Source organism: Sinocyclocheilus rhinocerous, unplaced genomic scaffold, assembly GCF_001515625.1.
Source record: "Sinocyclocheilus rhinocerous isolate Xijiao unplaced genomic scaffold, SAMN03320098_v1.1 scaffold574, whole genome shotgun sequence".
NCBI classification, from domain to species: domain Eukaryota; kingdom Metazoa; phylum Chordata; class Actinopteri; order Cypriniformes; family Cyprinidae; genus Sinocyclocheilus; species Sinocyclocheilus rhinocerous.
This window is the reverse complement of record NW_015659919.1, coordinates 1,684,814-1,696,111: the sequence shown is the minus strand read 5'-3', so window position 1 is coordinate 1,696,111 and position 11,298 is coordinate 1,684,814. Positions and strand designations below refer to the sequence as shown.

Sequence of the window (11,298 nt, the reverse complement as noted above, 5' to 3'; positions counted from 1 at the left end):
AAAAAAGGTCCATTGTGTATCGTCAATAGCGTAGTGATGTCTGAAGCACAGCTCACACAGAAGTCAATTTTCAAACCAAGCAGCTTTTGTTCGTCAACGTGGAGAATTTGCGTGCAAGATTTAGTGTAAAATCTTTCACCATCAAACTAAATTCCTAATCGCATGGATTCCTAGTGAAACAATGGTAAATGTGACGGCACCTTAAGCCAAATTTTTGCTTTTTTTTTTATTTAATTTGTTTTTATTTAAGTAAACAAGCGACAAGTCCTTTAATTTGAAGTCAGATCCTTAAAATGTTTATCTTTAAAATGTTTCAAATCTACTTGATTTCAAATCTAAACCAGTTTCACAGATATTAAGTGTATACAGCTTTATAACTGTTCACAAGCAGCAGGATTGTTCAGTCTTTGCGACATCTAAACCACCTAAAACTAACTATTAGCATTTGATTGATTGAAAGAGAATATTAATCAATGATTGCATCATGTTTTGGGACATTGTGTATAAAGGAAGACTTAAAAGATTTAACTATGTTAGATAAAATGGTGTAGAATTGCTCGCATAATTTTTTTTTACAACTAATTTAGTTATATTCTGAATAAAAATTAGTCATATTTATTTCGTACAGTACAACGAAATTAAAGTGAAAATGCCGGTTTCTTACATTCAGTATATTTCTAGGTAATTCCCATTTTAAAAGTGCTCTTACGTAACTCCCGTTTTTATCATGCACGCCGCATTCAAATCTCAGGTATATCTGTAGACAACAACACTACGGAGTAGTTCACAGTATTAAAAAGGCCAGGGCCGCACATAATCGCCGAAAGTGCAAATCAGATTGGAGCTGACACACAGCGTTGGGTTGCCAGGACAGCTGGGCAGCCTCGTCGAGGGAAGGGCATCTCAAAGTCATACTGCTGCCTCCAGAGAGGAGAGGAGAGGAGAGAGGAGACTTACGTCACACAGCGACACACAGGAGACCAGGGCTATTGTGACGGAGATTGTGTCTTTGGAGAAGGTTTGGGAGGAGCGTAGTAAGAGAGCGGTGTGATTCTCAAGCTGAAACGTACTGAGGAGGGGGATCCTTCGGTGGAATGGCGATGGCCTCCTCGTAGGGTGGAAGTAGTACCTGAAAATAAAGCAGTAATATATTAGTAACTGCTTTACGTATACATTATGTTCTCCTTTTCTGTTGTACACTATATTCTTAGATTAATCAAGACACAAAGAATGAAAACAATTAGAGAATAATTTGAGCTGCTGTAGCCATTAGCACACATGCTGTTTGTCATGAATATTAGCTTATACTATAAACTGCCAATTAGATTTCAAACTAGTATGAAACAGAACACGTTATGCCAAATAAAAAGTTTTAAACAGAGGGGGCTATATTTCTGTATAAAATAAACTGTTACTTAGAATGCTTACACAATTTTGTGTAGAAATGTCTCAACTCAACATAATGAGTCTAGATAGAGTTTAAAGAAATCATGTCTAATATCACTTCTGGTTCATTCGTCACATTGGACATAATTGGTCAAGTTGAGAGCACTGCATTGTGGGATACATTACTCTAGTCAGCAAATGGACATTTTGGCAAATGCAGCCACAATGTCACATTGGAACAAAAAGGAATAGGACTACAAATTGAGAATTCATTTTCCACAACTAAATTCATTCCCTCATTTTTAGTCGTTATTTTTGTTTTCTTTGCGTACAAAAAGTATTTTCATAGCTACCTAAAATTAAGGTTGAACCCCTGATGATCATTATTTTAACGAGATCTTTACTACCTTTCTGGGTCTTGAACGTGTCAGTTGTGTTGCTGTCTATGCAGGGTCAGAAAGTTCTCGGATTTCATCAAAAATATCTTAATTTGTGTTCTGAAGATGAACGGAGGTCTTACAGGTTTCGAACTACACGAGGGTGAGTAATTAATGACAATTTTCATTTTTGGGTGAACTAACCCTTTAAATCATGATTTACCTAAATTAAAACTAGGTAACAAATTATTACAACATGGCTACAATTTAACTAAAATGAGGGAAGAAATAAGTACAAAGTGGCCCTGAACCAAAACAATGGACCAAATTAATAAAACATGGCCAGGAATTAATAAGTTGTGTGAACAAATTCTTAATTCGTGGTCACAAGATCTATTTTTTCTTTTATATGTCATGTTCTGGGGCTCTGTACATCTAGGTATTTCTTTACATAGCGTACATATTTTAGTATCTTGGATATACTAGTATTGTATTGTTGGTATTTTGAATAAGATTTTATTTATAGATTTTATATTTTCAGCTTAACTTAAGTTAAAGTTTACATTTTGTTGTGCTTTTGTCATTTTTATTTATTTATTCAAATACGTCTACATAGTTTTTATTAAGTTTTAGTTTTTAGTACTTCAACTAAAAAGAGAAATGTTGCCTTGGTAACTAGCTAAAATAAAAGTTTAATGTTTTTATATTTTATGTTATATGTTACGATAGTAACCCTGGCAAAGTATACATAATATATACTGAAGATATAAGTGTAGCATGGAAGTATGTTTTGAAAATAGCCATTGATCTATGGTGCTTTAGAGGACCTTACTGTCTCTATCTGTAAAAAAAGACCTTTTGAAAAATAAAATTAGTGTTGCTTTGCTAGCCATGTTAGACATAAAACTAAAGCATTTTTAAGCAACTCTGGGTCAGAGGAAATGCCTTCATCTTAAATTTAAATGCTATCTGTCTCCGCAGAGGGAAGTTCATTCTCCCTATACAGAAAAACCAGCCCAAAACATTCTCTGTTATTATGAAAAGGTGAGCTAATTAGTAATATGGTCATGAATGCCCTGAGGGGATCACATTTTCTCCTTGTCAGGATGGCTGGAATGCGGATTTCAAATGAACCAAACAAGTGTGGACAGTTATGTAACGGCCCGCAGCTGAATGGTGAAGAAGCCCCATGCTTCTCAATGGCCTTTTATTTCAGTTCTTTCTGTCTCTTTTTAAAGCATCTGACCACTCATTATACTGGTTGTCCATCTGTGGAATGACCCGGGCAATCCAATTAGTCCGATCACCCACCCCCAAAAAATTTTTTTTAATAATTATAAACATACAAATAAAATGCATTCCTTCAAAGCACTCGAAGTCACTTTAGATGAAAGCATCTGTCAAATACATTAAATGTAACTCTTCATACATGCGAGTTGTCAGTGACTGGAGGGTCAACAGAGCAGCAGGACAGACAGACAGACAGAGGCAGTAAGACAGGATTACTTATGGCAGACAGTAGTGGGATTAGAGGCAGTAGAGGAGCACAGCACACTGCCCTCTCTAATGCCCTCCATAAACACTGACTCAACACACAGAGGGCATGAGGAGACCGTCATCATGATCCTGCTGCGATGCACGTCAGAACATCCCCTATAGCTGTGCAGAGATAAACTATGTGAGACTGTTTTTATGACTGAATCACATGCTGGGCCGGGAACCGAACCGGATGATTCGTATCAGCCTTTCAAATAATATTCAATTCATTGTGTTACACAATTCAAAGTGATTCATTACTTTGTCCAGATCATAATAAAAGTTAAAGATATACATTCAGAAAATAATTATTTTGCATTTCAATGTTTATGTATTTATAGTAATTTAAATGTTACCAAAATAATATATATTTTTAAATTCTGTATTTCGTTTATAAAAATATAAATCTCATATAGCTTTATATGGTATAATATCGTTAGTATCTTGCATTTGTTGCCTCCTTACATGTACTAAAAGAATCATTAATGGAATCAGTGAGGAACTGGGTGTATTAAATGGAATCAAATTCTGAAACAGAATGATCAAACTCCTTATGATTATTATCCATAATTACACTACCATTCAAACGTTTGGAGTCTGTCAGTTTTTCTGTTTTTAAAAGAAATCTATTATGCTCACCAAGACTGAATGTATTTGATAAAAAATACAGTACAAACTAATGTTGTGTAATATTATTACAATGTAAAATAGAAAATAGTTATTTTAATATATTTTTAAATGTAATTTATTCCTGTGTTGGCAAAACTGAATTTTTAGCAGCTTTGCTACGCAGCTTTTACTCCAGTCTTTTATTTTTATTACTGTTGAATACAGTTGTGCTGCTTAATATTTTTCTGGAAACTATGATACATTTTTCCAGGATTATTGATGAATAGAAACCTCAAAAGAACAGCATTTAGCTGAAATAGTCTATGTGTGTCCATTATGGAGACATCTGCAAATATGAGTGTAAAGAAACAAGACTCCGCTAAACAGTTTATGTTCATATAAACCTCTGACTTACTGTAGTGTCATTTGTGGTGACATAAACCAGGACCTCTGTAGTGCTTCTTCCACTGACGTATCTGTAGCAGTTCCACACACAGGCAATAAGGTAAGCCTAAAGAGAAAAAGAGAAAGAACAGCCGCTGATGCTAAATAAAACACCACCATAAATCATGTGCATATGGCTTAAGCAATAAAAATAATGAGCCACAGATACAGTGCCTTGTCTACACTATTTAATTTCCAGATGGTAAAAAATTATAACAAGAGCATATGGGACAAATAACATAAACATGATTTTTTTCATTTAAAATCCACTTTTTGTTTAAAATACACACAGCGACAGTATGAGCTAAGGTTGTGCCATAACTGGTCACCTTTCTTTTTTATTCTTCATTTTTAATAATAACCTTTTATCTTTTTGCATTTATGCTAGAGAAGTAGTTCACCCAAAACTGCAAAATTAATCCAATGCTGACAAACCTAAAAACTATCAACCAAATATCTGCTTTTACGGTTCAAGAAATGAACCCTTTAGTAAAATTTACAGTCTAAACTGTTTTTTCAACACATTTGCCACTAAATTCAATGATGATGTTCATTCTCAGAGGCATTCAGTTTGATTTAGACAGATCACAATGCAACAAACAACCTATTAGACTGTCATGCATACAACAGCATGGGAGGCGAGCAGAGGGTAATTTTAGCACACTGTGTTTATCCCAGCAGAGTAATCTGCCTCTCTCTAATGCGTGCAGGCTGTCATAAAGCGATTTGTGTCACATCTGAAGTCTACTGGAAGAGTCAAGCTTCTAGAAGGACAAAACAGTGTTTGTCTGAAGCAGTCACATTCACAGTCATCCTGCAGGCTATTGTGCATCACATCTAGCTATAGTCAACCAAAATGATCTGGCAGATCACAATAAAGGGAAAGCGGTACAGTTGTTTCTCTTTACCTTAAAGGCTAAGATGCATCCAACAAAGAGAAGCACTGCTAATACTAGGCACATGTTGTTTGTGGACATCAAGTCCTCTTTGTATGGAAAGGTCCCAGGCTGTTAAAACAAAGACACATGGAGTCAGAATGATAGAATGATACTCAAAGTTTGACATTTTAAGAGTCAGATCAGATACTTACCAACTGCTGAAGATAGTCCTGTATGGTGTTGGGGTAAACAACAACACTTATTGCTACCAGCGTGTTAAGAGCAAAGTCAAAGATCTGGTAACAGAAGAAAGGAATGATCCATGCAGCATGTTGCTGAAAGAAAATAAATAAATCTTTTTACTACGCAGCACAAACTGATGAATTAAGCATTTCATTTTATTAATTTAGTCTTGATCTTATTTGATGAGCTTCAATCATCTTTCAATCCCAAATGGAAGTTCTGTTTTATTAACTCCCCCTTGTGTTTAAGTTCAATGCCAGAAAGAAAGTCTCATGGGTTTGGAACAACATGATGGTGAGTAAATAATGGCAGAACTTTCATTTTTAGGTGAATAATCCATTTAATAAGCAAGTTGTCAAACCTTATATGCACCGTAGGTTGCCATTCCACAGATCAAAATCATCAGCAATGAGATTGCAGCAGCGATACACATGTCTGTAGAGGAAACACACAACATCAGATCTGCACAAGCAATATTGAGTCTAACGGCCAAAATGTACCATCTAGGATTGGGTCTAAATATCAGTTCTAAAAATCCCAAAATGTATCTTTTAATATGACAAGAATTTCACTAAATGTTATTTTGACTGGCATCCAGCTAATTTCACTTCGAGATTCTGCTGAGCTCACTACAAAAACTCAAATAATGCTTGGAATGAATGTTTTTATTTTTAAAATCAACTGTTTTAATAGTGTTGATGTTAAAAATAAACGTTTTAAAAATGCAAAGTCAAGAGCGTTCCTTGTAAAGTTCATAGAGAATTTCTTGAAGGCTATATTTCTACAAATTAACTGTAATAACTGAAATGTAGACTGGGCCAGATAAATCTAATAAGATCCAAATCATATTGACCTGAATGAGGAATTTATTAGAAATTGTACTGAATCAAATTAAGACTGTTAATCAGAATTCAAACAAATCCGAACATTAGTGTCAATAGCCAGAACTATCAACAAACCGGAAAATATATCTGTCTAAAATTTTATGAATTTTCTTATTATGCATTGAAATTTCTATGAAAATGCACTGAAATATATCTATGCAAATTGTAAAGAATTGTCATTATGCCGTCAAATTTCTTTTAAAAAAGCATTGTAGTTTATCTGCCAATTGTAATAAATTATTTAGCATTGAAATTTCTATGAAAATGCAATTAAATATATCTGTGTACATTTTTGAATGATTCATTCATGAACCAACTTACTAATTCATCAGAAAAAGCTCGAGACTGACATACGAGCCAGTAACATTGCCCGCCTAAGTTAAAATTTGAGTAGCTCAGCCTAGCACTCACAAGACATTACAGGCACCATGAACTAGTTACTTGACCTACTATCTATAGTGCTGTGTTTCCAAAACAGCCACCAAAACACAGGCATATCTCATATTATTGAGAAATACAAACAAAAAGCTTTACAGATAATAAAATAGCCTAGTAAGCACATGGTGGAGCAAAACAAGTGAAATAACTCCTCTAACTCCTTCACTGCCAACCGGGAGATTTCTGGCCTTAGTTTATACTTTTACAACTTTTTAGAGTATATAATATTATCACTGGCATCCTGAATTACTATTACGGATTGAGTTAACCTAATGGCTAACATTACAGGGTTTTACTAATCTCTGACACTTTTGAATGTGATGCTGTAACTCTATCAAATTAATATGAGCTGCTCGTGCTCTCAGTACTGGAAGTACATTGAGTTCAGTGGTGCTGGTCTTTGAAATAGAGCTTAATCCCCTGCATATGTTAAAGGACACTCTACCGTACACTCTGTCTACTTCAGCGCCTATTACAAAACAGGCTTCATATAACAGATGCAAAGCTAACCAGACCAAATACAAGGAATCATAGTTTGAATCCTGCTGATGAGAGCAAAGTCACCAGAGCCAGAATCTATAGCCGCACAGACAGCAGTGAAATACGATAGCAGTCTTTGAGCTCTCGCTGAACTTAAAAAGTTGATGATGACTTGTTTGCTGCTCATACTGGAATTTAATAACTATAGGGGATTAAATGACTCAAACGTACTTGCATCGTCCATGACATCCAGATCCGTGCCGAGTTCAGAGCTGGTGAGGTGGTAGTGGTACTGGACTGGGTCATTGAGAGCCGACAACAGGATTAACAAAACCACTGCATTGATGAGCTGAAAAAGACAGAGATTATTATACAACAAATTATTTTTTGGGTGAAAACTAACAGAATAAGATAAAAACGTTATGGTCTATTTATGGTGTAAATTACATTTTGGAATAACCTGTTCAGATTAGAGTACTGCTCAGTTTGTTATTAGGCAATATCTTGTGTGAAGTATAAACATACAATCTAAAGTATTTGCATTCACTTTCATAATACATGTTTTAATTAATTAATTCATTTATTAATGATATGCATGTACGCGCGCACGCGTGTGTGTGTGTACATATATATATATATATATATATATAAATTGTATATATTATATATAATTGTACATATTATTCTAGACCTGCTGAAATGTTTGACATTGCTGTTTGACTTTCCAGACTAAACAAAATTAGTCCCATCAACCATATTATAATGTTAGCTCTACATAACAGACAAATCAAAAATGAAATTAATCTGTGACACACATTGCCTTTATCCTCATTCATTGTCTCTGATAATGTTTTGTCTGTGACAGGCAGCATTTTCCTGTCTGTGTCAATAAGCATCACGGTAGTTTTTAGGTTAATGAATTCTGCTGTTCCTTGCAGTGCAGAAGAAACTGGAGGTGACCAGAATAATCTACCGCTGTTTATTTGCATCTCCTATATTTAAGCATTCGGACACAGTTTGATAAGACAAAACTTCCTTTAACAGTTTTGGCAAAAGATCAAGGATTATTTTTTTCTATTTATATCACGTAAAAGGGCTCTGGTGTCTAAAACAAGCCTCAACTTTTAGATTAAGACTAGGTGGAAGTACGGCATCATGGGAGTAATTACGGTATCGTTTAGTGGTTAAATTATTTAAGGCTTCTCGGATTTTCTTTTTTATTCTGTTTTCATATTATGGCAGCAGTGTTGCTCTGTAGCATTAGCACAATATCCTAGACAATATTATTGCGCATTATAAAGAAGTGCGCAGAATTTTAAACATCAAACGTTTAGGATTCCCCCCAAAAAAGTACACAAGATTTTCAAAAAACGACTATTTTTATTCATTTTAATTCGCCTAAATTTGAAAAGGAATTCAATTAGAATTCTACTAGTGTAATTAATACTTACTAATGATAATCATATTCAAAATAGTTTATGTTGGATATAAAAATAAGCAGAAGGGCTATAAATACATATGTTATTTAATATAAGAGTTGTATTGGCTCACCATATACCAGATGCCCAGGATAATGGTGCCGGTTCGTACATGACAGCACAGGCAGCAGCTGGTCGTGTACCATCTGTCCCACGGAGAAATCATCTTTCCGTCCAAAAACAGCACGGCTAGTTCATGTATGTCTTTTTAGCTCGAAGCGATATTATTGTTTTTTATATAAATCGATGGTTTTTCAGAGCTACAGCTCACCGTCGCAGCATTCGGTCGCCGTTAAATCCTGAGTTGTTTCCGTTTCCCGTTAGCGTCCCGTTCTTTCGCACCGCCGCATTAATCCAGCTCATCTCCGCACCACGTGACCGGAGGGGGATTTGGCGTGACGTCATGGGCCCGCTGTTCAAACGCCGGGAAGTCAAAATTTTGATTTATTTTTGAGATGTAAACATTTAAGAAGATAGAGTTGTGACAACAATATTGTCATTCAACATGGGGCAAGTTGTCACAATGAAAACTGAGTTTATCAGCAAAATTTAAACAGGAAAATAAATATTAAACAAAATATAATTTATGAAACACTAAAAATACAAATATTGTAAAAACAAAATTGTATGAAATCTATAACAATTAAAACATAAAAAAATACATATATAAATAAAAAATTAACTTGCCGAGCCTGAAGAATATGAAGTTATAAAATGGAAAAAAAAAAGACTAAAACAGCTGGCCTCTTTGCTTAAACTAGACATGGCTGTGAAGGAAAAACAACTGATATTTTATTAAGATCTCACTTTTTTAAAATCATACATCTATTAAAATCTTTTATAGTGACTGAACTATCCACGGTGGCAGGAGTTATGAAAAACAGGTAAAAACCGGAGCAAAGATGTCTTCAGATTTATTCTCCCTTGGTTACACAAGTGTTCATATAATCTCGTCCAGTGAGATTATATGAAGGGATCCAGTGTTGATGAGGACAGGGCTCTACGTGACACAGGAGGAGAGCAGATGGCCCATACTACCCATACCAATGAGACGGTGTGTGTGTGTGCCTGCTAAACTAAGCCTCTGTGGGCGGCAGCTCCTTCACTGCATCAGGGGATTTACAGCTCTCAGCCAATGTAAATTAGTGTAACAGCAGCAAAACAACATGGTGGCTGTACAAAGAGTGAAGTGTTCTCAGGTTCACCTGGAATTGGAACTTTCACAACTTGTAGAAATATATTTAAATATAAACGCTCATTTGCTCAAAAGTGACAGTAACTGAAAAAAAAAACCTATTAAAAAATGCTGTTCTTTTAAATTTTCATCATTTTTGTTCATCAAAGAATCCTGAAAAAAAAATGTCGTGGTTTCCACAAAAATATTAAGCAGCGCAACTTTTTTCAATATTAATAATAATAATAAATGTTTCTTGAGCACCAAATCACCATATTAGATTTCTGAAGGATCATGTGACGCTGAACTACAACTGAACTGCAATCACAGCCTTGGTGAGCGTATGAGAGTTCTTTCAAAAACATTAAAAATGTTGCTAACCCAAATCGTTTGAATGCTATATATTGGTGGCCAAGTACACTCCCAATAATTACTTTATTAAAAACAAATATTTGACAACTGCCTTAAAAACGGATAACTCTTATAATTATTGGGATTAACAAATACCAAAGCATAGTCTTTGCAAATACCTACTTGTATCAATTAACAAATGAAAAACTATAACAGATGAAAAACTATATTTCTTTATCAGATTTTAACAACAGTATAGCATGGCTACCACAGAGCATGGTTGCTAAAAAAAAATCCCTATCCCTTTGGGGGGAAAAACATGAATCAATAAAAAAGGATTAATGCAGTGTTTCCCAACCTTTTTTTAGTCGCGGCACCCTTTGGAATACTGTACTACATCGATGTTTCCTGTCGGCTCGATTTTTGAGTGGACTTTGCTGTTCCGATGAGCATGAACGGTATACGAGTGGAGCGACTGCGCGGAGCGCACACCCATAGAGCGGGATAATACGCAGAGCGTCACATCAAGTGAAAGTGAATCCTGAGCGGTGAACTAATTCTCGGCAGCCGAAATTTCGGTGCATCTCTAATTATTGGCGACATCAGAAATGGATATTATATAATATATGCTTTTTTGAACATTTTAGCAATTTAAAAATATTAAAAAATGATTTTTTTACACGGCACCCCGGTTGGGAAACACTGGATTAATGTACCACAGATCTAAAATGAAATGAGAAAAGGCAGGAGAGGTCGTCTCTGTACACGTGACGCGACAATGCACTTATTGTCAGGATGCTGCAAAATCGAGCAAACCAACAAATCATTGTCTAGCATATTTTTCTAGTGCATTTTATAAAAATGTCAGATTAGGAAAAAATGGTACAAGCAATAAAATAATAATTTGCATTTCCTTAGTTCTTGCAATGCAATAGAAGTGTGTAAAACGGCAGTTAGAAATGTTGTCAACACAAATATTGATGGATAAATAAAGACACACAATGTGCTGTATTTGGAGTA

General features: G+C 35.0%; 1 protein-coding gene across 2 annotated transcripts; it reads right to left on the bottom strand.

Moving 5' to 3' along the window:
• Positions 1-238: 238 nt before the first annotated feature.
• laptm4b (lysosomal protein transmembrane 4 beta) lies at positions 239-9,126 on the bottom strand. Of its 2 annotated transcripts, none has more exons than XM_016533150.1 (8): positions 9,039-9,126; positions 8,827-8,958; positions 7,507-7,624; positions 5,835-5,908; positions 5,443-5,565; positions 5,261-5,359; positions 4,324-4,419; positions 239-1,129 (listed from the first exon to the last, which is right to left on the bottom strand). In XM_016533150.1, the coding sequence occupies exons 1-8, from the start codon at positions 9,114-9,116 to the stop codon at positions 1,055-1,057; spliced, it is 795 nt and encodes a 264-aa protein (XP_016388636.1). In that variant the 5' UTR covers positions 9,117-9,126; the 3' UTR covers positions 239-1,054. The 2 variants fall into 2 exon arrangements, with proteins under 2 accessions (XP_016388636.1, XP_016388637.1); XM_016533151.1 differs by having other exon boundaries at positions 8,827-8,943; positions 9,039-9,124.
• Positions 9,127-11,298: the final 2,172 nt, after the last annotated feature.

Bases quoted from the DNA above. Each gene is read 5' to 3' on its own strand.
- laptm4b (XM_016533150.1), bottom strand. From the start codon at position 9,116: ATGAGCTGGATTAATGCGGCGGTGCGAAAGAACGGGACGCTAACGGGA. The intron at 7,625-8,826 runs GTGAGCCAATAC...TGTCTTTTTCAG, and splicing joins TCCTGGGCATCTGGTATATG to CTCATCAATGCAGTGGTTTT. The intron at 1,130-4,323 runs GTAAGTCAGAGG...CTTTATTTTCAG, and splicing joins TCACCACAAATGACACTACA to GTACTACTTCCACCCTACGA.